At 34.1% G+C, this 24,668-nt stretch overlaps 1 protein-coding gene across 2 annotated transcripts; it reads right to left on the bottom strand.

Moving 5' to 3' along the window:
- Positions 1-1,504: 1,504 nt before the first annotated feature.
- Positions 1,505-24,415, bottom strand: LOC148175490 (uncharacterized). Of its 2 annotated transcripts, XM_088036462.1 has the most exons (6): positions 24,153-24,413; positions 22,139-22,320; positions 21,914-22,081; positions 18,278-18,504; positions 6,077-6,227; positions 1,505-1,922 (listed from the first exon to the last, which is right to left on the bottom strand). In XM_088036462.1, the coding sequence occupies exons 2-6, from the start codon at positions 22,317-22,319 to the stop codon at positions 1,684-1,686; spliced, it is 966 nt and encodes a 321-aa protein (XP_087892588.1). In that variant the 5' UTR covers position 22,320; positions 24,153-24,413; the 3' UTR covers positions 1,505-1,683. The 2 variants fall into 2 exon arrangements, with proteins under 2 accessions (XP_087892588.1, XP_087892587.1); XM_088036461.1 differs by having other exon boundaries at positions 21,914-22,320; positions 24,153-24,415.
- Between the last annotated feature and the right edge of the window lie 253 nt (positions 24,416-24,668).

Below are 24,668 nucleotides of genomic sequence, written 5' to 3'. Positions count from 1 at the left end.
AAACTTGTTAAATCTCTATTAAAATCCTTCTTTTACAACACATTTTCAACTAGTCATTGATTAAGACACTCAACTTTGACAACGTGTTAACCTCAAAATCGCTACATTTAGTTTTCCCCTAAATATCTCCCTAAAGAATTGAAAGTCTGATTTACACCCAAATTTTTCGAAAATTTACACAGGAGAGTGGACTGATAGGAGCTGCAGATTTTTGTTTAGCAGTTGGTATTGCGATGTCATTAATGGGCACAGGAGTCTGCTGAAGTATTTTAAATAAGTTAGTAGAATGTTTTATTTCCAACATAGTTACTAGGCAAGCAAACTTGAAGAGCAAAAGTCACTAAATCAGAACCTTTTTTTTACTTTTAAGGGTTTGTTTACCTAAAAATACTGTGGATCACACGTTCGACAACGCTTTTAGAAGTCTTCGTGTTGCAACCGCTCGGCTCCGCCTCGTCTTCCGCAATTTCATTCATACTTCCAAAAGGCCATTTTCCGGCCTTGTGATCCAAATTACTAAAAAAAGCTTAAATGTTCGATTTTTTTGTGATTTTCTTTGGCTCTTATCTCATACTGAGAAACTTCAAGTCAACTTTATAAAAAAGAATTGTTGGTCCTTTTTGTCAGTTTTGGGTCGCTAAAATGAGAAAAGGGGAGACAGAAAATTTTGAAAAAATTAGAGATGAGCTTTGAAGTTGTACCTCAAAAATTATCTAACTATTAAAATTCCAGGACTGGATAATAAAATTTGGGCCCAAAATATGAAAGCGTTAAATTTTAGAAATCATCTAATTTGAATCGTGAAATTGTTAATCAAATTTTCTTTGGGCCACTCGCCTCTTTTCGTCGTCTTGCTATCTCCATCTTTCCCTTGAGAGAATTTTTACAACAACTAATGGCCATGAATGTTGCGTTAATTACCAAACCAAACAGTCTAAGTCCAATAAAATGTGAATAATATCAATTCGAAACCAGCACCGGCGAGTTCGTGGTCATCTGTCTTCCTGGCTCGAGGCGCTCAAGATTTCCGTGTTGCAGTTTCGGATGGTTCTTAGGAAGCACCTGCCGTCGGCTCGTGCTTGCTTCTCGACGGGTTTATAGCCTCGATGCCCATATTGATTAATTAATCAGTCGGAGAGAAAAGATGATTATATGCTATATAATTCAGCGTGAATCTTGAGTGTTTGGAGAGGAAGGAAAAAAGTGTACTAATGAAATCAACATATATTTAAAATCCAATGCATACACAATTATTTAAAAAAATTAAATACATTTCACCCTTATAACCCTTTCACCCTTACAAATTTTAACGTTGAATGTTTTTAACAATTCAAGGCACCCATTACATTCTTAGCTATGTACAATCGTAAACCTAAAACCGTCCAACCTACTTACATCTCTCTTTGGTCTTGAAAGCTGTATGAAGTTTTACTAACAGCCTTCGCTTCTTGGAAAGCCTTCAGTAAAACTCTCCGAACAAAAAGTGCAAATATGGAACAAGAGTGCAATTTATACAGTCGCAAATCTCCAATCACAGCATCGAATCCGAAAATTTTGAGTTTGCACTTTGCACGACGGTAACAACTGGCATTCGTCTCAGACTAGACTGGTCCCAAGTCCTCCACTACGTATTTACAGGATGGCACCGCAGTCACGGGTCGCGAGTGGCATTCGAAGAGTTCTTCAGCTGCTGCTGCTCACTTCTTGTTTGATTTCTTCTGTTTTGCAGTAGATCACAGATTCGGGGACTGTGGGATGCTGAGATTCCCGGTGTCGGCGGAGGTCGACTTTGCGTTGGAAAGCCTTGTCACAAAGGCCACACGAGAAGGGCTTGTAACCGGTGTGCTTGCGCATGTGGGTGATAAGGTTGGATGATTGGCTGAAGGCCTTCGAGCACACGACGCACTTGTGCGGCTTCTCGCCTGGAAAAAGAGCACAAATGTGAGGGCGGAAATGTACAACATGGAGGAAATGCAAAATTCAAATTCCTAACATTTTAACGAACATCATTCAAATCGCGCGCCGTCTTGACCACGAGTTCCCGAATGGTCCCGAAGTTTGCTGCGTACAATTTCATCTCGCGTCGTTTTTTATGTGCTATTTGAGCTATTTGTTCCAAAATCGTTTCATTTCCTGTTAATAAAACAGTGCAAACATCGACTAGAATCACGGTTTTTCGCGTGTGAAGTGAAAATCAAACTTTTCAAATTTTCCAGCTCACAAAAATCAGTTTTAAAAATTACGGAAAATGGAAAACGGAAACCGGAGCACAGGTAGGCCCTTCCTTGTTTATTTATTGTAATCGTTGAATTTAGTTGAATTTAGTTGAATTTAGTTGAATTTGCAATTTGGAGGTTAAAAATTAAAGTGGTTTTGTTCGAAGCTTCGTATTTTGATCAAGTAGGTACGCGAGACAAATGTCATTTGAGATGAAGGTGCGTTTACACTTGAGGTGTCTAATTTGATTAGGCGGGGCAGAGGCGGCTTTGGGCTTTTGTGGGCCCATTGTAAGCGATAATTAGGTGGATCGTAACGATTTCTGCCACGGAAGTGATTAATGGGTAAATTATTGATTGTTTATTGCTACCGTTTTAAACTGTTATTTGGATTATGTTGCAGTGTTGCCAACTTTGAGCTGTATGAGTTGATTTGGAATGAACAATAAATGTTGCATGTAATCAACATGTACTCCACATTTATTTATTGTGAAAATTGTGGAGCTCTACGGCAAATTTGAGAAGATTTATCCATTGAATTGAGCATAAACGAGTACTGGAACACCCAAAGACCTGTTCGTGATTGTTTTCAATACATAAATCCTCTTAAATTTGTCGAAAAGCTCTACAACTGTCACAAATTATGACCTTGAAATGCGGTATTCAAAATAAGTGAGGAGTAAACTCCGTTTAAAAAAAAACACCAACACCTCAATCTTCGCCTGCATTACAACCGGCAACGTTGCCTAGGGAGACTTTTGGTGAGAAAATAGTTGTCAAATCTTTGACATTTCTGAAAATTAGGCAGTGTTTCCCTTAACAACGTTTCTTTTACAGCCTATTGGATTGCAAATCAAAGGACTTAATAGTGAAAAGACTCGGCACAGCCTGAAAAGCCGTTTTGTGTAATCAAATTGTCAATTAGGGAACTAACCTATTTGATTTTATCACCAAAAAGTCACCACCGACGACGTTGCCGGTTGTAAAGTGGTGGGAAAGTGCGGTGTTGGTGTTTTTAAAAAAAAAAAACGGACTTAGGAAGCTAATCGTCTTGCGCAAGTTTGCCAAAACTTGTTAAATCCTTATTTACATCTCTCTTTTGGTACTAATCTTTAATTTATTTAACCAAAAAGGTTTTTTAAGGTTAAAAACACCAACACCAAACTTTGACAACGTGTTAACCCCAAAAATCGTTACTCAGTTTTTCCCTAATTTTTTCTCTTAAGAATTGAAAGCCGGATTTACACCCAAGAATTTTAGAAAATTTACAGGTGATTATACAGGAGAGTGGACAGCAATGAGCTGGACTTTAGCTTAAGCGTTGATAAAATAACATTCTACTGTCACCAGGTGGTGCTTTAAAATTTTAATAATTAAATTTCCCGCTCACAATATGACAGTTTGCACTGAACGGAATGTCATTTTGACTGAAAAGTGTCATCTGTCATTGAGAGCGCGTGATTTGAAATTTATATTGGAAGTATATAGATTATCCGGTGAGAGATTGGGATATTTCGACAGTTGAAATATAGGTTGGTAGCAAATTATGCCACAAAATACACTAAAAACACTAAATTCCTACGCGAAATGGGTTGACAGGGTTGTCAGTAACTGGGGTTATTTTGTTATTTTAAATTTCGCGCGTATGGTACACTTTTTATCGCGTAGATTTAGTGACTTTTCTGTCATTCAATCTCTCACCGTACAAACTATGCTAGGGCTCATTACTATCGGTCCACTTATTAAAAAGTAAAGTTGGCAGCAGCCCCTAGCGATTTTCATCAGTAACAATTGGCAGTAAAAGCGTTTGACCTTGACGCAACTGTGGCATGCGTAGAACCTAATCGTCTTGCACAACATTGCCAAAACTTGGAAAATCTCTATTGAAACCTTTCTTTTGCAACAAATTTTTGATTATTTATTTTTTAATACACTCAACTTTGACAACGTGTTAACCTCAAAATCGCTACATTCAATTTTCCCCTAATTTTCTCCCTAAAGATTTGAAAGCCTGATTTACACCCAAAAATTTTCGGAAATGTGGACTGATAGCAATGAGCCGGATAATTAATAATGAAAGGTATTCATAATTTTTTTCCGAATGTTTCTATTCCAATTTATCTACACCAAATTTCAAGGTTTTTCCCGAAAACCGAATCAATTAACCGCCAGGTGATTTTGTGCATGCGGGCGATTATCGTCATTGTCAAAATCAAGGCCTTTTCGCCCTCTGCGTCGAAAAAGATTTGAGAAATGTTCCCATGTTTTGTTTATTTTTAGCCAGCATGTCCATACGTAACGGCATATAAATTATGTAAATGTCCGCTGAGGAATACAAGGCAATTACGAAATTATCCGTTTGACAAGTGATATTTTCCATCTGATAACACTAATACAGCGGACATAGTTTTTCACTAAGCCATATGAAAATGCCCCTCTGATTACCCTAAAGACGAATCGATCGGGCATTTGCATAAATAAACAACTGCAAATTACGTTGCCTTTAAATTATCGAAAACAATCGCCTTGGCTATGGAGGTTTTTCGAGCTAATTGGAGTCCACAATTGGTGTTTTTTCGCGATAACCGTCGACACAACAAACAGTCATAATCATAACGTTAGGGTTTTTATCTTGGAAAGTATGACATATATTACCAAGTGTATGATTGGTAGGGTATGACGTTTGAGGCCTTTGATCGCGACACACTTCTTGGATTATTGATAGAAGCAGCGACACTGCTGCGAAACTATACTTGCGAGCATTAATTATTCACTTCTAACTTATTATCGACGAGACGTCGTTATTATTTTATAAGATTTACAATCGGTTTTTTATAGAAACGTCTAACTTGATTCTAATTTGTTCGTGTAGAATTCTATTTTCTGCAGCAAGGTGCAAGGATCAATAGGCAAACGTGCTATTTTTGGTGTGATAAGAAATTTATATTATTTATTCCCACAACGCGATGAACACGTTTTCGTTTTCTTTTCTCCTCCAAACCAAACAAACAGCCTTTAACACAATTATTATCATTTCATTGGTCGAACGATTACCTAATCAAATAAAGCACTCGATTCCATAAAATTTACTTTATTAATTCAAGCATTTATTTGATTTGCTTAGATTACACAGTTACAGTTGACTGCGTATCACTTTGCTTATTAATATTTCCCCTCTGTTAACCTCCACACAATTGAAAATGTCGTTTAAAATCGGAAAAGTGCATGATCGAAAGCAATAAAACGATTTAATAGTTCGGGAAGTGACTACTAGTGGATGACGCAAAAATATGAGGCCTTAATGGTAATGACCATTTCGTAATAATGACCACATGTTGTCATCATCTGACAGCCAACTGTCCAGATTTGTTTCGCCTTGAATTTTGTCAAAATCGCCAGAGAACGCGTGCGAAGTTTTCTCTTTCGCCTAAAAACTCCAATGTTGTGATTGCCGCCGCTGCGCCCCCAACAAAAAGCACGAAAAACACATGTCGTTAGTGGATATTCCAGACACGCGAACCTCCATTAGCGCACATGTAACGCATCGTCCACCCCATTTAAATAAATAATTAATTGTTCCTGTCGGTGGTGATTGTGGGCGCCAGATTTATGAATCATTTGCTAACGTTATCAATCAGATGTCGTCGATATTACCATGAAGACAATACAACAATGACGATTTTTTCATCAACTCCGGCCCTGACACTTGAAATGAAGTTATCATGAATGAAAACCCACATCTCGGTAATTTCCCACAAGTTTTTTCCATGAATTATTCAAGTCGAAATGACCAATCCTGACGATAAAGTTTTGTTTAGCTTTCATGGTAATTTTCGACGAGAACTTTTCTCGAAACTCACCTGTGTGAATATACGTGTGCTTTTTCATGTCGGATTTCTGGTGGAAGCGCTTTCCGCAGTACTGGCATGGGTAAGGCCTCGTGTCCGAATGGATGAGGAGGTGCGTGGTGAGCGTCGACGAACGCTTGAAGGATTTTCCACACTGTTGGCACTGAAAACATGGGTTTGGTTAAGGGGATCTTCGCAGTCGAACAGTATTCAGATTTTTTGTGGGCAGGGCACTGTAATTTGGCAGAAATCACTTAAGTTGTGAATAAGCAATGGTGCAACCAGTATGTAAGAAAAAGAAAGTAATACAAACATTTAGAGAACTGAAATTCGACACTTTCAAGTTCCCTGTTATTGGTCGAAAAATGGTTCTGACCTGACCATAACAAATTAGCCAGATGAGCATTGAGGGATGAATGGGAGTTTACGATGCTGGTGTGTAGGTCTATGGTAAATAGAATAATAAGCATAAAAAATACATATATTGAACAAAATTGATACATAGTATTTTTCAATTGTTTATTTTAAAATTTCACGGGCCATTGATTCTAGGTAAAATTTTTTTAGTTTAGGCAGCATTGTATCCCAAAATGATTGCTCATATTCGATCTGGAACAATAAATGAATACATAAATATCGTTAATTAATTAATGTTTACATTTTACCTTTTCAACAAAAAATCCACAAGGAGTCCAAACCATAAAGTGGCAATATTTCGCTCCTGTGATGGCCAGCTGTCCTTGTACTTGGTAAAAATATTGATGGTTTCGTTTCAGCTGGAGATTTCCATCATTTCGTACCAAGTAATTTAATTTTTTTTCCTGGCTTGCTTCTTGAGGGGTTGTGTTCTTTATTGACCAAGGGCACTTGATTTCTAAAATGTTGTCTTTGTCAATAATTCCATCCGGGCTAGCACCAAGAAAGTTATTGTCTTTGTCAATAAAAAGTCCGCAATCTGAAACGGTAACCCCAAACTGTCTTTGGAATAATAATTTCGCAGTACTCTCGTTTTCGGATCCCCATTTGATGGCAGCGCTCTTTCTAAATTCACTCGACAAAATGTTTTGGCATAATTTTTTTGGGTCTGTTGAATTTCGTAATTTGCACACAGTGCCGAAATTAGAGGCAGTCAATCGGTATCTTCTTTCTTCCTTCCACCTAGTATTAGCGGTTTGTCCTCGTGTCTCTTTTTCAATAAACTTTATTTGTTCAGCGTCCTTTTCCAAACTTGTCAATAAATCCTGCCGTTTTTTTAAAAATTCTTCTTCGTCCATTTGAATCCCGTAATCTTCATCAGGTGGTGCAACAGTTTTTTTCTTTTTATATCGGGGAAACAACTGCCTCCTAGCTTTATTGTAAGCAGATTTTCTTTTCACGCTCGCAATGTACATTTTTGCGTACTTTCCTGGGCTTCGTCCGGTCATGTTTTTTGAAATAGTCGAAAAATAGTTACTTTTTTTATTATAAGCAATAGCTGCTGCATTGCATCTTATTGCATAACTATTTTTTATAGAAAAATTTATCCTTTTCCCTCCTGTGAATTTACAAATTATTGCATTGTAACATTCCGCGGCATTATTTTTCATATTCAAAATTAAGCTGTGGGCATTTTGAACCAGTCTTTTCCCGCAGGCTTCTATGTCTTCGAAGATTCCAGACTCTATCATCTGTGGAACTAAATTTACTTCGTTGTCTTTCTTTCCTTGACAAAAGTAACTATCACAGCAATCGTGTAATCCAAAAACATGTTTTGGACTATTGATGATGTCTTTTGTCAGAAGAGCCACTTGGTCTTCCAAAGAAATTTTTTCTGTTCTTCTATACGAAATTGCCTTCTTCACAGCAGTTCTTAGTCTCAATATGTTATTGTTGAGACATTTACGCAGAGTTGGAGGTACTAAAGTCTTTTTCGAACTGAATCTTAGCTTACACAGGTCCCTAAGTTTAGAGCAGTAATTTCTAAGTAAATGATTAACACACTCAATTTTTTTAATCGCCACTTTATGTCCATATGGTCTCGCAACACAAAGTTTTTTAAAAACGCTGCTGTCTCCGTCTCCCACAAGTTGTGTATACATAAGTCCATGCATTGCCATACTTTGTCTAAAACCTTCAAGTATTATGTCTGATTCCATCCCCGTAGAAGAAGCAGTCCAGTTTTTGAAACAGTTGTGGATTGGAGTTGGAATGTTTTTTACTGTTGATCGGTCACAAACGGGACAATATTTATTTCTAACGCCAATGAAAAGAAGTTTTCCAGTTCTTGCCCCCACTATGCAGGCCTGTAATATTTCAAATATTAAATAAACTATGAAAAAATATTCATTTAGCACTTACAACACCCGAAAGAGCGTCGTAATTGACTTTATATGATCGTTTTGACCATGCTCCATCTGCGATGACGGTTATCATAGGTACACCTTGTGAATCCACGTCTCCAACTTCTCTTGCTAGTTCTGATTCCTCCTTTCCTGCTTCTTCCATCGAAGACCATGCGGTTTCTAATATCACCTCAGATAAAATGCTATGGTGTTTGGCATATTGACGATAAGACATTGGAGGTAAATTCAACGCTCCACTAATTTGATTTATCGCAGAATGACCAATTCCTGTGCTCAAAGTAGCTAATACTGCCGCAGAATTGATGTTTATTTTTTCGTCAATGTTATTCTCTTCTGTACAAAGTTTTCGTTTAATATTGCACATTTCACATTGTAAGGTAAATTCACTGAAGAATGCAACTCTTTTCTCTGAAATTATTTTCATATGGCTTATGTTGCAATCAAAAGGTTTATGGTCATTAATGTCCAATATGTTCTTTAAAAAGTATTCTATGTCCACAATTCGCCTTCCAGAAATACTTATATCTTCTTCTTCCACGAAAGGTTCGACAATAAATTCATTTTTGTCAGATCTGTTAAATAGACATTATTTAATTTAGTCAATGAGATTACTGAGTTTCGTTGAATGTACTCATATTTATTTCATTTTTTTATTTACACTTACAGGTTTTCTGCTTCACTTTGCGAGGAAGAAGGTACTGCATTCTCTTTATTTTCTACGAAAAGAGATTCTGAAGAATTCCTTTGCTTCAAATCACGAAGCCTGTTAGGTTATAATTGAATCGATTTAGTTCATTTAATAGAATCTTAACAATTGCGAAAGCTTACCGTTTCATCTTGTTTTTAACACTAAGTTGTTTATAGGGAGTTTTGTCCTTTCTATTCATTGTGGTTTATTTTCTCGCACAACAAAAATTAAAACTTTATTTCACTTCTATAACACGCGCACTGATACCAGATCAAATGACGACACTGACTCAAGATCAAATGATGATACTAAAGAAATGAACAGTGCGACACCCTCACCCGAAGACTTTGAATTTACTGTTACTTTTACCCTTTCTTTTATGACAGTTTAAAATAAATGTAGTTTCGTTAAAACGAAATTGTGCTCCAAACTTTTTTGTGTCTGCTTTCCAACCCTTTTTCTAAGGATTTCATTTAGGTATTAGTTCCATGTAAGGAAAAAAATGGAACAATATTCTTCTCTATTCACGGAAACGTATTTACAACTGCAGTCCTGTTAATACCCTGTTCCGGTTCAATTATTATTATTAGAGAAACTTTTTTTCACTCATAAATCTAGCGGTTGTTCTTTGTCCTGTGTTACAGTTTGATTGTACATTCAGGATCCGACAACACTCATGTAACGACCCCAAATCGGTATTAATTATGAAGCTAAAATGATTGAAATAAAATGAAATCAAAATATGAATTAAAAGATGTGGTAACGAGACATTTAATAATTCTTAAAAATAATTTTAATTTACCACAATTGCTTCTGAACCGCAAACTAATAAGCGATTTATGATAGGTAACACTTTTATCCTGGCCAGACCCTTGCTAATCTTCCGGATACTTCAACGCTTCTTGTCCCAAGATGGGTAAAAATATTGCCTATCATAAATCACCCAAGGAGCGTTTCAGAAGCAATTGTCACAAATTAAAAATATTTTTAAGAATTATTAAATATCTCGTTACATCTTTAATTCACATTTTGATTTTATTTTCATAGTTTTGGCAATAAAAGAAACATAATAGGTTAAGTTTGCCACCGATTTGTCAATTTTTATTTTTGAAAAAAACGTCATTTTTGGCGTTTAAATAACATATGGTTAGCACTAGATTAAAACTGGTTACCTCAATTTAAAGCGCCCCGTTTTCTCTACATGTACAAAAAAAAATAATTTGTAGCTTCATAATTAATATCGATTTTGGCCCGGTACAGTAGTGTTATTACCTTATGACTCAGGGTTGAGTGTTATAGACTATTTCTTTCATCTCTAAATAAAAGAGACCCAAATGCAAAGAGAATAGCAAGCAAAAAGACAAGGATGCTGATGGACACATGTGCCGTTATGCTCCGCCCGACACAAGTCGTGTTGTACCATACCAGAATTTAATTCCGTAAACTTGAGAGATATTGATTTAATTTATTTTCCATTTCTTTCATTTATTTGTACAAATTTTGTTTAACTCGATTTATAAAAACCTTTTAAAAAAAAAAGTTCTTTCGGGTAGCAGAGCCAAAATTTACAAAAAGCAATAATTTTGTATTTCCATTTTAATAAAAAAATATTTTAAAATAGTTAGATACATTTTTTTAAACGTTTCTTCTTGTAACTCCAATTAAGTGTATTTTAAGGACACCATATTAAAAATTCAAGACAGAGTACAAAAAAATGTGGCCAAAATATGGAAAAAACGTTTCGCCTACCCCGGAAGAATCCCCTTAAGCGGGTGGAAAGAACAGTCATGCTCAATTTGTTTAATTAGGGCGCGAACTTGAGGAAGACCAAGAGGTCACGTTTTCCTCGGGCAAGTGGTGAAAACTGATGCAGCTTCGGGGCTTCAAATCAGTTTTTTGGATTTTAAAATTACAAAATTTTTCTGCTTTATTTTTTTTCATAACTTTACATTGAATTATTTTTTTAGATTCTCATTGATTCTGAGGTTTTTCTGAATTCTTTCGATTTCACAGATTTTTTTAGAATTCTAGGATTCTATAGACATTTTCCAGCCCTTGATTTCTCTATTTTTTTTGACATTCTCGATTTCTCAATTTGTATGAGTTTTGATTGTTTTTTGGGATTTATTAGAGGCCTACAATTTCTCGATCTCGTGGTTTTCCTAAATTTTCTCATTTTCTCTGATTTAAATTTTCTCTCATCGGCCTCTTTTCTTTGTTTCCAACATTTTTCTAGATTATTTGAAACTTCAATCGAGAGAGAAAGATATTTTTACAATTTTTTGATTATACAGGGTCCGGCAACACTTGTGTCCACCCCTAAAATCGTCTTTAATTTTAAAGACAAAATTTTGAAAATTTGTTTTTTATCACGGTTTGTTTGGCGTCGCGACGCCTAAGAAGTATAATTTTTAGCGATTTTTGAGTTTTTGCGAAAATATTCGCAAATTTAAGTTTTTTTCAACATAACTGTGACACAAGAATTTGAGTTTTTACTTTAAATCTAATGCAAATTGTGTTGCGAAAAAATCGCTGTTTTATCAAAACCACAAATTTTTATCAAGATTCAACGACTGAATTGCAAGAAAACAGCAGAAATCTGCACGAAATCATTAAAATTCTTAGAGAAATCCGCTTATTTCGATGCAAAACGACGATTTCTCGCTGATTTTCGCCGTTTTCTGGCTTGAATTCGCAAAAAAGAGCTCGAAATCTATAAAACCACTAATTTTTATCAAGATTCAACAGCTGAATTGCAAGAAAACAGCAGAAATCTGCACGAAATCATTAAAATTCTTAGAGAAATCCGCTTATTTCGATGCAAAACGACGATTTCTCGCTGATTTTCGCCGTTTTCTGGCTTGAATTCGCATAAAAGAGCTCGAAATCTACAAAACCACCAAGTTTTCAAAATTATGACGGCGCAGTGACAAACTACGTTTACACCAAAATTTCACAAGTCACTTCATTCTTCTGCATGAAGGTCAAGTCTGATTAACTCGGGCATGTTGCACTTTATGGACACCAGAAATCGTTAATTAACAACAATTTCACCAAGTAAGACTTGTTACAATCTAAAGCGAATCAAAGGATAGATGTCATTGTCAGATGTCACAAAATGTTGACAGATGGGTGTAAACGTAGTTTTCAATTTTGACGTAATGAAATTGGAAGCAAACTTGATAAAACAGCATTTTTTCCTCAAATTTTGCATCAAATCTAAAATGACAACTGAGATATTTTTAACATATTTATATTGAAAAAAAATATAAATTAGACAAACTCTCACAGCTAAAAATTACATTTTAAAGGCGCCGCGACGCCAAAACTATCAGTGATAAAAAACAAATTTTTGCGGCAGCTTCTAGAGCTTTATCAACTTTGAGCGTATGCAAATTTTAAAAATTTTATCTTTAAAATGAAAGACGATTTTGGGGGTGGACACAAGTGTTGCTGGACCCTGTATAAATTAAATTTCGTTCCTTTTGTATTCTTAAGCCTCATTTCCACGGTTCGTTCTAGAGAGAACAGAATTTGATTTACGATGGAATTTGAGTTATTGCACCATATTTTGCGGTCAGAAAATTTGCAAATCCTATTGCACCCTTGGTTTACAATCCTCTGTTCCGATTCGGGCGGACAAGCTGGTTGAAACGCCGAACCACCGCACGGACATTTGAGAATAACCAACAAGTTTAATTACTCCAATTCTTTTAATTTGAACACTATTTGTTTATTATAATGTTAATAAGGTAAATAACACATACCTACATATAAATGTGGATTAATTTTAAAGATGGCGATAAATCTAGATGAACGTACTTATTTCCAGCATTGAAATTTACATGCAGAATCATTGTATGAAAACAGGCGTCAATGAATGCAGGTAAGTACGTTTCTTATCTCTGTGAGTGGATTAACTCTTTTGAAATAACCGACAGGTCTGTATTTTTGTGGATTTGATCAGTTATTACCTGAAGATTTGAATTTTTAATTTCGTTCAATAAATTGAATTTTCTGGATATTAGTGAAATTAACATACCAGACATATCCACGTAATAGGTAACTTGAAGCATAAATAAAATGAAATAAATTCAGGAACATTCTGTTCTGGTTCAAATGAACCAACCATCTTGTCTGTTCGACATCGGTTCGGGGGACATTTCAACGCAGAACCAGGACAGAACGCACCGGACAGTTCAACACAGAACGCACAGAATCATTGAAATTAGCCGCTCCTTTGGAGAAAACTTTGCAAATTAACAATGCATTTTAGATTTTTTGTTTCACGTTAAGAAGGAATAAATAAAATCTTAATTTAAATTGATAATTTCTGACATTATTTTACTGGTGGAAAAGTTATTTTAACATCAATTCTGGGCGTTCTATGTTTTGTTCTATGTTGAAATGACCGCCGAACCGATGTCGAACAGACAAAATAGTTCGTTCAATTGAAGCAGTAAACTTTGTATTGTAGGTTAGATTCAATTCATAGAACGAAATTAAAAATTCAAATCATCAGGTAATGAGTCGGACAAAATCTACTAAAATACTACCTGTCGGTTACTTCAAAAGGGTAAATACACTTACGGAGATAAGAAACCTACCTACCTGCATTCATTCTAGCCTGTTTTCATACAATAATTTTGTATATTTCATTGCAATATTAGTTTAATGTTAAAATAACTTTTCCACCAGTAAAATAATGCCAGGAATCATCAACTGAAATCCAGTAATCTAATCCAGTAATTTTTATCCTATTTAACGAGATTAATTAAAAAAAAATTCTGAAATGCATTGATTTTTTGCAAAGTTTTCTCTAGAGGAGCGTCTAATTTCAATGATTCTGTGCGTTCTGTGTTGAACTGTCCGGTGCGTTCTGTCTTGGTTCTGTGTTGAAATGTCCGCCGAACCGATGTCGAACAGACAAGATGGTTCGTTCGTTTGAACCAGAACAGAATGTTCATGAATTTATTTCATTTTATTTATACTTCAAGTTACTTATTACGTGAATATGTATGGTTAAGTTTCACTAATATCCAAAAAATTCAATTCATAGAACGAAATTAAAAATTCAAATCCTCAGGTAATAACCAAATCCACAAAAATACAGACTTGTCGGTTATTTCAAAAAGGTTAATCCACTCACAGAGATAAGAAACGTACATACCTGCATTCATTCCCGCTTGTTTTCATACAATGGTTCTGTTAATTTCAATGCAGGAATTAAATTGGTTCATCTACATTTATCGCCATGTTTATTAAAATTAATCCACATTTATACGTGTTATTTACCTTATTAACATTATGATAAAAAATTAGTGTTTAAATTAAAAGAATTGGAGTAATTAAATATGTTGGTTATCATCAAATGTAGCAGTCCGTGTGGTGGTTCGGCGTTTCAACCAGCTTGTCCGCCCGAATCGGAACAGAGGATTGTAAACCAAGGGTGCAATAGGATTTGCAAATTTTCTGACCGCAAAATATGGTGCAATAACTCAAATTCCATCGTAAATCAAATTCTGTTCTCTCTAGAACGGACCGTGGAAATGAGGCTTTAAAATCGCAAGGTACCCAAAATTAAAAAAAAAGAAAATCTCGGATTTTAATCTGAAATCCTTTAACCCTGACATTATAAGAAGTTAATTCAAAGATTTTTGAATTTCTTAACCCTTTAACTGTCATAAATGTATATTTACGTTTTGACATTTTTCTCATAAACTACAAAAGATGAGAATTTGAAATTTTGGGAATAAAAATAAGCGAATAAGACAAATCGAATGACAATATTTACGTGTTGTGACACGTCCGGTTATGCCGGAAGTATTAGTTAACTTGCTTATTTAAAATGAACATCATATACATTATTGCATTTTCAGATTCTACATCTAAATTAAGGGTGACTTTATGTATAATGTGCTATACTTAAATTAAACCATTTCAGAGATATCTTGATTTTTGTAAAAACAATTGCACAACAGAAGTGAATTTTTTTTCCAAAATAAGTACCCTATAATCTATTTTAAAATCGGCACGTTAATTGGAAAATAAGCACAATACAAACGAACAATAAAATTTTATCTATTGGACACAAATTTCCTACAAAAAATACGGAAAAAAGAAGTGTTTTTACTCTTTTGTTTGTAATTTTTTTAAGCATGCTTTTTGGAATGGTGACAATTCAATTTTATGTGGATTTTTTGTAAACAAATTTGGAGGTCTAATAGAAATAAAAAATTCTCAAAAATATTTGTGGAAATATTTTTTTTTGTAATGCAAATTTAATTTATTTTTTTTTTGAAAAATCGAAATATTTTAGGAATGATACAATTTAGGTATAGCACGGTATATACAGTATGTCCCCGGATTGAGTTCACAAGAGGGAATAAAAGTTTATTTTCCATTTTACAAAAATATGACAAAGGAAGAAAATTTTTTGCTTATTTCAAAAACAGATAAATCTGCAATTAAAATTTCAAAATTATTAGTTTGTACTCTTAAAATTAATTTTTTCATTATTTTTATTTATTAAATTTTGTAATCGTATTTAATAATAGCAGGCTGTGGATTCACAATATCAAATAGTGCGTTAAAGATTAAAGAAAAATTTACCCAATAATGTGTCAGCATTAATAAATTGGAAAAAAATGCAATTGCACCTTAACAATACTTGTGAAAATTCGAAAGTCTTAAAGGATTACGAGTTAGAATTGAACTATGTGCTAAAACAGGTAATGGATCAATCAAATAGTGGAAATTGGTTGAGTTAAGGAACAAATTTCAGTCTTTTGACATTTTTTGCAAAATTAAAAATAACGTTTTTTTTCCTCTTGTGAACTCAATCCGGGGACATACTGTAGAAAGTCATCTTTAATTTACATATAGAATTCAAAAATGCAATAAAATATAGGGTGTTCTATTTAAAATAAGCAAGCAGAACCGGAAGTGTCACGTAAATGTGAATCTATTTATTCGATTCGTCTTATCCGCTTACTTTTGTTCCAAAAATTTTTCTGAGAAAAATGTCAAAACGTTTACAACAGTTAAAGGGTTAATAAAAAAGTGCAGTTAGAGCAGAATTTACTGTGAAGTTTGAGCGAATCGAACTCATCGTTTTGCCCCCTTTAATGCATCTTCAGGAAAAACATTAGGCACTCTATTATTTTGTGCTCGTGATTGTTTATAAAATCGATAATACCCTGATTACACCAACAATATCACATTCCTGCCGTCTAAAAGTTTGTCCACGTCTAGTTTTCCAGCTAAAACACGGTTTGTTTGAAGACCATTTACCCTCTTCATTACAGCTTTCTAATCTAATAAAAACAATGGCGTTAAACGAAGAAGTAGAACGGAATTGATTATTCGCGTCGTAGAGAAACCCTTTTAGTTTTTTAATAAAGTAAGACTTTATTATTCAACTGATGTCTGTTATTGAGGCATCAATAATGTACGTCAGGCAAGGCGAACTTCCAGACCGATGAAGTTTATGACATTAAATCTACATCAGTCTAAATCATAGCCGAGTCAGTAATGATCAGACTATTTCTAGGGCTAATGTTTTCATAAATAATGCAGAGGGCCTTAATCGGAAATTGTACCTATTAAATCTAAGCGTATCTCTGTGTTGTTGAAATCTCCCGTTGATCAGTCGCTGCGTGTATCGATTTCGGATTAACGCATCAAATCGCTTTTATTTTCGTCTTTTCGCGCTCTCTGATCCTTAATAATGCATTCGAGTTAATTATGCAGATATGTACATATTTTTAAGCCTGGACGCCACGTAATTCAACGTCGAAATAGAGTTTGGAGTTGGAAGTAGGTGTCGATAAAGTTGACCTCTCTCATTACAAATTCAAACCCTTCGATCGAGATAAATCACACTGAAATCTGTTGCTAACTAAATTTATTTAAAACTTTGAGATTATGAATTTTTTACGTGTTCAACGAATGGGGTAAAATCAGTCGATGAGTGAGTGCATTCTGTTACCACAATCAATCAAATCATCATTAAAGTTGAATCGAGGGCTCATCTATTATTTATTGATGGTTTTTGTTTCTTGGCATTTAACTACTTTAAAAATTTTCAAATGTCACGGGGTGAAAAACGAGCATAAATTATGAGAGTCGAAGGACGAAGTGAGAAGTTGGGCGGATTGGGAGAATAAATATGAATCACGTTTAATGTCATGATTCATGACGAGTCGAGGGAGTTGCTGTTTTTCCCCGCAAGCGAATTTTATATCGCGAGCGGTAGCCAAGTTTGCATAAATTCCTTGCACCTTTTAAAAAGTCCCCAAGGTTCATAATTATTTTTAATTAATTCTTCCCGACGGAGAAAGCTTAAATTCCCGCAATTGCCCGCCCCAACCGCACACAGCTTTTGGCATAATTGCTTAAACAAACACCTTGTCTTAGTGAAAGTCTGCCATATCCGTTTTTAATTGCCCCGAAAATTAACACCGGAAGTGTCATCGACTTCTGAAGTCCAATAATTCGAACTATGTCAGATGCAATAAATAAAGAAGTTTGTATTTGTCTCATGGTTGGATTTATTCCTCCTTGATTTTATCGAGTTCCAATTATTGTACCGGGAGCCGCTTTATAATTGCTCCTATTTTATTAAAACGGCTAATTTCATAAAATGTAGCCGATAATAAAAACAATGATAATTGCGGGTCTGCAGTGGGCTGTAATTATAGTATTGAAGAGGCGTTTAAAAAATAAATTTCGTGTGAAATAAAAACGACAACAAGAAAAAATAAAACGCCTATCGTTGTATTTGGGGTGGTTTCTATTTAATTAGAGGTTGTGTGTGGATACGGCCCTGTCGACATTTTTAATCATCCCGGGAATAATTCAGGGAAATGAAGCGATTTCTAACGTCGATTTAATTGTTTTGTAATTACAAAATGTCTAGTTATTTTGTTTTCTTTAGCCATGCAGGCGTATTGTTCTTGTCACGATATCATTATTGAAATATTAATGCGGAGAAGATAAAGGGGGGCTTCCTTTGTTTCGATTGTTAGGAAATAACACATTATTTAAATAACAGGGGGTTGGTTCATTCAATATAATATTATACAAAGCATAATATATGTGGAAAAGTAGAAAACTTCAAATCCTTTTTTCTCTCTAACGTGTAATCACGGGAAAACATTTCGTCTACGACATTCAACTCACCACGAACTGCTTTTCACCCCCGGGACCGATCGTGGGGACGCGACTTTGGGTGTCTTTGTCTCCCTCCCATTTCCAACGGGATTCAGGGGGTTTGGGAGAACCGACTGGTAGGCTGGAATCGGCCTTGACCACTGATTTCATCTCTTGTTCGCATAAACTTCCAGGAGACCATATGCTGTGGCTGCGGGAACGACCTTTCAGGGACAGGTTGAGGGGGACGTCGTCTTCTGTGGAGAAAACACGCTTGATAATTACATGGGGGTTTATTTTGTGCCATGCATTTATAGCAGACTTAATTAGCTGCAAACAGTTGCTTGATATTCCACCATTATTGAGTCATAAGCGATTCGATGGAAATTGTAAAGTCGGCACGTGATAAACATGGATGTGTGATCTAGTTGGCGATTTTTTTAAATAGTATTAAGTTGAGTAGGTGGTGCTTTTTTACGTGTTGGTAGCACTGTTTGTTAATTTTGACATTTCTGAAGCTAATTGTGATTGTCATCAGTCACACGTGTCATCTAATTTTTTGACTTAGGAATTAACTTCAAAATTAGAGAACAACAGATATAAACTTTATATAATTATAATAATTTTAGAATTATGTCTATGAAATTCAGGGAAATTATTCTCTTTAATCTTCTTATTGAATGTGCCAAATAACAAAAATATGGGACCTCAACAAATAAATTTTAAAAATTTTTACTTTGAAGATGAACTAAAAATTTTTGAACTTTTTCCATCAAAGTCTGTAATTCCGGTAATTTTGGCTACATGGCCATGAAATGTGGGGAACTTACTATCTTTGATCTTCTTGTTGACTGTACCAGATTATAAAAATATCGAGTAAACAAGACTATAAGAGAAATAAGACAATAAGATTTTAGAAGTGTACTTTGTATCAAAAATTTGAAACTTTTTATCAAAGCCTGTAATTTCAATAATTTATGCTATATGACAATGAAATTGGAGGAGCTTACTCTCATTGATTTCCTTATTGAGTGCATCAAATTTAAAAAATATCGGATAAAAGACACATTTTAGAAATTTTTACTTTGAGGTGAACCAAAAATTTCGAACTTTTTTGATCGAAAGCTGTATTTTTGTCAATTTTGTTTCTATGATAATGAATTTTGGGGATTCAACTGTCTTTGATCTTCTTATTGAGTTTACCGAATTTTAAAAATATCGGGCAAAGAAAACATGTTTTTTAGAAATGTTTACTTTGAACCAAGAACTTTTTGAATCAAAGCTTGTAATTTCGGTAATTTTGGCTATATGGCAATGAAATTTGGGAAGCTTCAAGCTTTGGTCTTTTTATTGGGTTTACCAAATTACAGAAATATCGGGCAAAAATGACATTTTAGAAATTTTTACTTTGAAATAAAAATTTTGAACTTTTTTATCAAAGCTTGTAATTCCGATAATTTTGGCTATATGGCAATGAAATTTAGGGAGCCAACTATCTTTGGTCTTCTTATTGAGCGTACATACTTAGCAAATTTTAAAAATATTGGACAAAGTAAACATCAACAATTTTTAACTCAAAGCTTGTAATTCTGGGTATTTTGGCTATTTGGCAATGAAATTTTTGAAGCTTACTAGCTTTGGTTTTTTTACTGAGTTTACCAAGTTACAAAAGTATCGGGTAAAAAAAAATATTTTAAAAACGTTTACTTTGAACCAAAAATGTCGAACTTTTTTTATCAAAAGCTACAGTTCTGTCAATTTTGGCTCTATAATAATAAAACTTAGGAAGGCAGATTTCTAACCGTTTTTATTGATTAAAAAAAATTACAAAAATACTTATCGGCCAAAAAAACATATTTTAGAAATGTTTACTTTGAACTAAAAAGTTTGAACTTCCTTATCAAAAAAGACTGCAATTCGAGTAATTTCGGCTATATGGCAATAAAATTTGGGTAGCTAACTATCTTTGTTTTTTTTATTAGGTATACCAAATTTTAAAAATATTGGGTAAAAACATGTTTTAGAAACGTTTACTTTGAACCAAAAATTTTTAACTTTTTTAATCAATTTTTTAATTAATTAATTCTGGTAATTTTGTCTATATGACAATGAAATTTGGAGAGCTTACTGTCTTTGATCTTTTTATTGAATTTATCAAATTAAAAAAATATTTACTGGTCAAAAAACCTATTTTAGAAATGTTTACTTTGAACCAAAAATTTGTAACTTTTTATCAAAGTCTGCAATTCCGGAAATTTTGCCTATATGGCAATGAAATTTGGGGAGCTTACTATCGTTGTTTTTTATTGAGTGTACTAATTTACAAAAGAATGGTAAAAGAGAGGTAAAAAAGACAGATTATAGAAATTTTTACTTTAAATATATTTTTTAACATTTTTTTTATTAAAGCCTGTAATTCAGGTAATTTTGACTATACGGGAATAAAATTTAGGGAGCTTTTTATTTTTAGTTGTTTTTATTGAGTGTACCAAGTTATAAAAATATCGCCCAAAAAGACACCAATTTTAGAAGTTTAACTTTGAGGGCGAGAGCCATGAGTCAAAAATTTCAAATATTTTATTAAAACCTGCAACTTCGGTAATTTTCCTTATATGGCAATAAATTTGGATAGCATACAATCTTTAGTTTTCTTATTGAATGTACCAAACAAAAACAAAATTAGAAAATTTTATTTTTGGCATTTTTAAAATCAGAAACTCGAGTAATTTTACTGCTTTCGAGGGTGTTTGATCTGATTATTAAATAGTTACAAAATTAACTACAAATTAAATAATTTTAATATGAAGTTTTAGAACTTTCTGAACAATTGGAAAATGTGGAAACGATAATAGGAAAATTAAAAATAAAAATTTAATAGTAAGTATCGTAGCCAATTATAAGTAAACAACACAAATAATTTTGAAAAATATTAAAATTATGGTTTTAATTTTACCACGAACGATTAGCATCTCAATTTAAGTGTCTAGTTATAAATTATAAATTTATGATTTTAATCTGAAGGTTTAAACCTGACAATCTAATCGTTAATTTTATGGATCATAAAATAAAATTAAAAATTTAACTTGACTTCTTGATACACAGCTAGAAGCTAAAATGAACGTTTTAATGATCGTTTAAACTCCATGATCATTTGAGTGGAAGTTTTCATAAAAATGTAAAATTTTAAAGCCTAATCAACAATGTATTTCTAATTTGAATTTCTATTGAATATAATCGTCTGTAATTAAAGAAAACTGAATTTTAAGTATTTTTAGCAAGGGATATCGACATAATTTTAATGGGTACTAAAACAGTGCAATTAATTTCTTCGAACCGATTTTCCTAGTTTATTACCGGCGCGGCGATAGTTTCTACTCTGTCAACTGTCAAGTAAATAAACCGGGGGCAAGATTAAAGCAGCAATTAGTCCGATAAGTCTAAACAGCCTTCGTCCGAACCTAAAAACCCCATAATTGCCCGATAAAACCCCACTCTCGTTCCCAATAATTTTTCATAACCTGTATAAAACACAATCGATTTCACTTTATATAATTGTCGATTATTTATTCCAATTCCCATTCGTTATTACACGATCAATTATTAATGAAAGAAATTGAATTGTTAAGCTGTTAAGAAACACAGTGCTTAATCGAGGCCGCAACTTACCAATCTTGACCTTTTCCGGGGTGAAAGCTTGCTCCGACTCCGGACTCAACGAATCCATTTTCTCCGAATACGGCAGGAAAAGCCCCGGAAGCGGATGCCAGACGTAAGGGTTGTAAGGGGCGGGTACTAGAGTGTTGAACGAATTGGCGTACATCAACGCGCTCATTCCTGCAACACGAAAACGGCGTTGATTCGCAGGAATTTCACAGCTTTCCTGCTCCTCACCGTCAACCAAGTAGTTCTTATTCCTGTTGAAATACTTGGGATAGACTAGAGAAAAGGCGCTGTGTCGTGGTGACACCGGACTGGCGCTTCTTGACGAAATTCCTGCGACGGGGCTGCTCGCAGGACTGCACGACGGTGTCTCGTTCCTGCTGTACGTCGACAAAACCGCCAGACGTGGCATCCTGCGAAATAAAAGGATAGTAATGTGAATCAATGGTGTCGGGGCTAATGCTGTTTACATCCCCAGGGGCACTCACGCGACAATTTCGTCTATTGATCACCGAGATTGCCCAGTAATTGCTTTGCTTTACTGTAAATGTACGGAAATGGACATTAGTGGCGAGTCACAATCGGACAGAGGGCCAAAATCAACACGCGACTGATCAACGGTTGGATGTCTTTGTTTATAATTGATTCACGGGGGGCTCTTGCGACATTTGGACGCCGATATCGTGTTTGTTTAAGGGGGCGACACGGAAATGGGACATAAAATACCTTTTCGGGATGGGAATAAATTGATCACATCGTATTTTTGCATCGGACGTTCACATCAATCTTGTAATCAAGATAAGCGATTGGTCGTTAAACTTATGTCCCAGCGTCATTCACACGCATATTTTATTTTAAATTTCAATACGTGTGCTCTTTATTTATTATCGGTTAAGCTGCACTGGCATTTAAATAATTGATCGCGTGTTTAACAGGATTTATTCCATGGTGAAAATTTAAAACAATTTAATTTCGCACAGTTAAATTTTTCGTGTTATTTAAAGTTTATTGTCTAAATTAATTTGACGCATATTTTCGAGACTCTTAATTAATTTCTATCTACAATTTAATTTTTATTAACTGGATACAATTTTGACTGTAAAATGAATTTTTGGAATCTTATTCAAAATTTTGGATTCAAGCTTTTCGATTGATTTTCTTAAATTTCATAATAAATAAAGTTATTGCATATCTATTTTTGACTTTTTGAAGATACCTAAATTCTAATTTTAGAAGACAATTAATTTAAGTATTTTTTTTTTAAATTGTTTTTAATTTTGAATAAGAAATTCAACTTGCTGTTCAAGTTTATTAAGAAAGATTACAAAACAGTTGCTATTTTTGGACATGTAATTTTATTTCGAATATAAAAATTTTCCGATTACAGAATGTGAAAAAATTTGATTGAAAGAAACTCAAAAAAATATATTTTGTTTTTTAAAAATGGTATTTTTAGAAATGAAACAAATTAATAAATTCTGATTAATTAAACTTCAAAGCAATATTCATGTTTACAACAGTTTATTTTCTTTTATTTTAGAATAATTTTGAATATTTTGAATACGATGTTCCTTTCTGTTTTCCCTTATTTTTTATAATCTGATTTTAACATTTTTAAGCGCATTTTTTACCATTTTAAAGGAGGGTTTGTCAAATTCATGAAAACTAACGTTAAGTTGTTCATTGGAACTAAATTTAATGGAGGATTAAATTTAAATTATACCCAACTTGTTCAGTTTGAAAATTTAATCCTTGATTGTCAAATATATCTTATTTCATAATGATTTTCTTCTGATCTAGAAAATTCAAAATGACGTGTTTCCTATACTATTTTTTCGACTTTTTTAATGAAACGAATAACAACAAATTAGTTTCCTTTTGCGTCATTTTCAAAAGCTCCTGAGAAAATCTCTTAATTGCCTCTCTATACGCAAACAATTTTTTATTCTTCTGAATTATGAAGTCAAGGCTCAGTTGACCGTAATAATCAATTTCAAGAAACAACAACAATAGATTCCCTGACACGTGGATCGAAAAATGATGGGTTTGAACTACCTAATTGCTGGTAATAAATTGTTCTTTTTATGTTGTTTACAGAGATGTGCTGATTTGCATTCGATATGGTGCTGTACATGGTAATTTGTCAGAAATGTATTTTTAGATAATGTCTACTTATAGGTTCATGGGTCAGTCGTTGGTCAATTTGTTTGATTGGATGGAAATCGATAAAACATGATTTTCTTACCTTTTGAGAAAAATCGCGTCTTTCGCCTCACCAATTTTTTACCATACTTCAAACAAAACACTATCACAATTGTCACTACCAATCACAACAGCTTCTGTTGTCTTTGACCAATCATTCACATTTCCAAATCTCGAATCACGTGCCGAAATCAAAAATTACGTAGCACTTGGTAAAAAATCTAACTACCCATGCTGCGTCGATGGTACGTTACACCTGACTGAAAACATCTGACAATCTCCACAGGTATAACTTTTCACTTCGCCACCCCACCAGGTAGAATCCGACGCGAATCTAATATGAAACACGTGCCTGATTCATTCCATTCGACCCGCCCATTTGAAGCTCTCCATCGCTTCGATTCGTCGCTCGAGTCGCCTGGGCGTCATCCAAGCACGAGCCATATTCTCATTGGTCGCGAATAAACCTAATCATTGATAAGTTATTCAAATTGGATTGATCGACGAGTTGATTTTTTCTGTCATATCCGAGTAATTAATTCGGCGGCAATAACGTAAT

This window comes from Gnatocerus cornutus, chromosome 5, assembly GCF_029298725.1.
Source record: "Gnatocerus cornutus isolate USDA-ARS CGAHR chromosome 5, icGnaCorn1.1, whole genome shotgun sequence".
Classification (NCBI taxonomy): Eukaryota; Metazoa; Arthropoda; class Insecta; order Coleoptera; family Tenebrionidae; genus Gnatocerus; species Gnatocerus cornutus.
Note: the sequence above shows the minus strand (reverse complement) of the source record. Positions and strands in the feature narration are given on the sequence as shown.

Coding starts and splice junctions, on each gene's coding strand:
- LOC148175490 (XM_088036461.1), bottom strand. CDS start 22,319: ATGCCACGTCTGGCGGTTTTGTCGACGTACAGCAGGAACGAGACACCG. Junction 6,228..18,277: donor GGGGTGAAAAGCAGTTCGTG/GTGAGTTGAATG, acceptor CCATGTTTTCAG/TGCCAACAGTGTGGAAAATC. Junction 1,923..6,076: donor GCACACGTATATTCACACAG/GTGAGTTTCGAG, acceptor CTCTTTTTCCAG/GCGAGAAGCCGCACAAGTGC.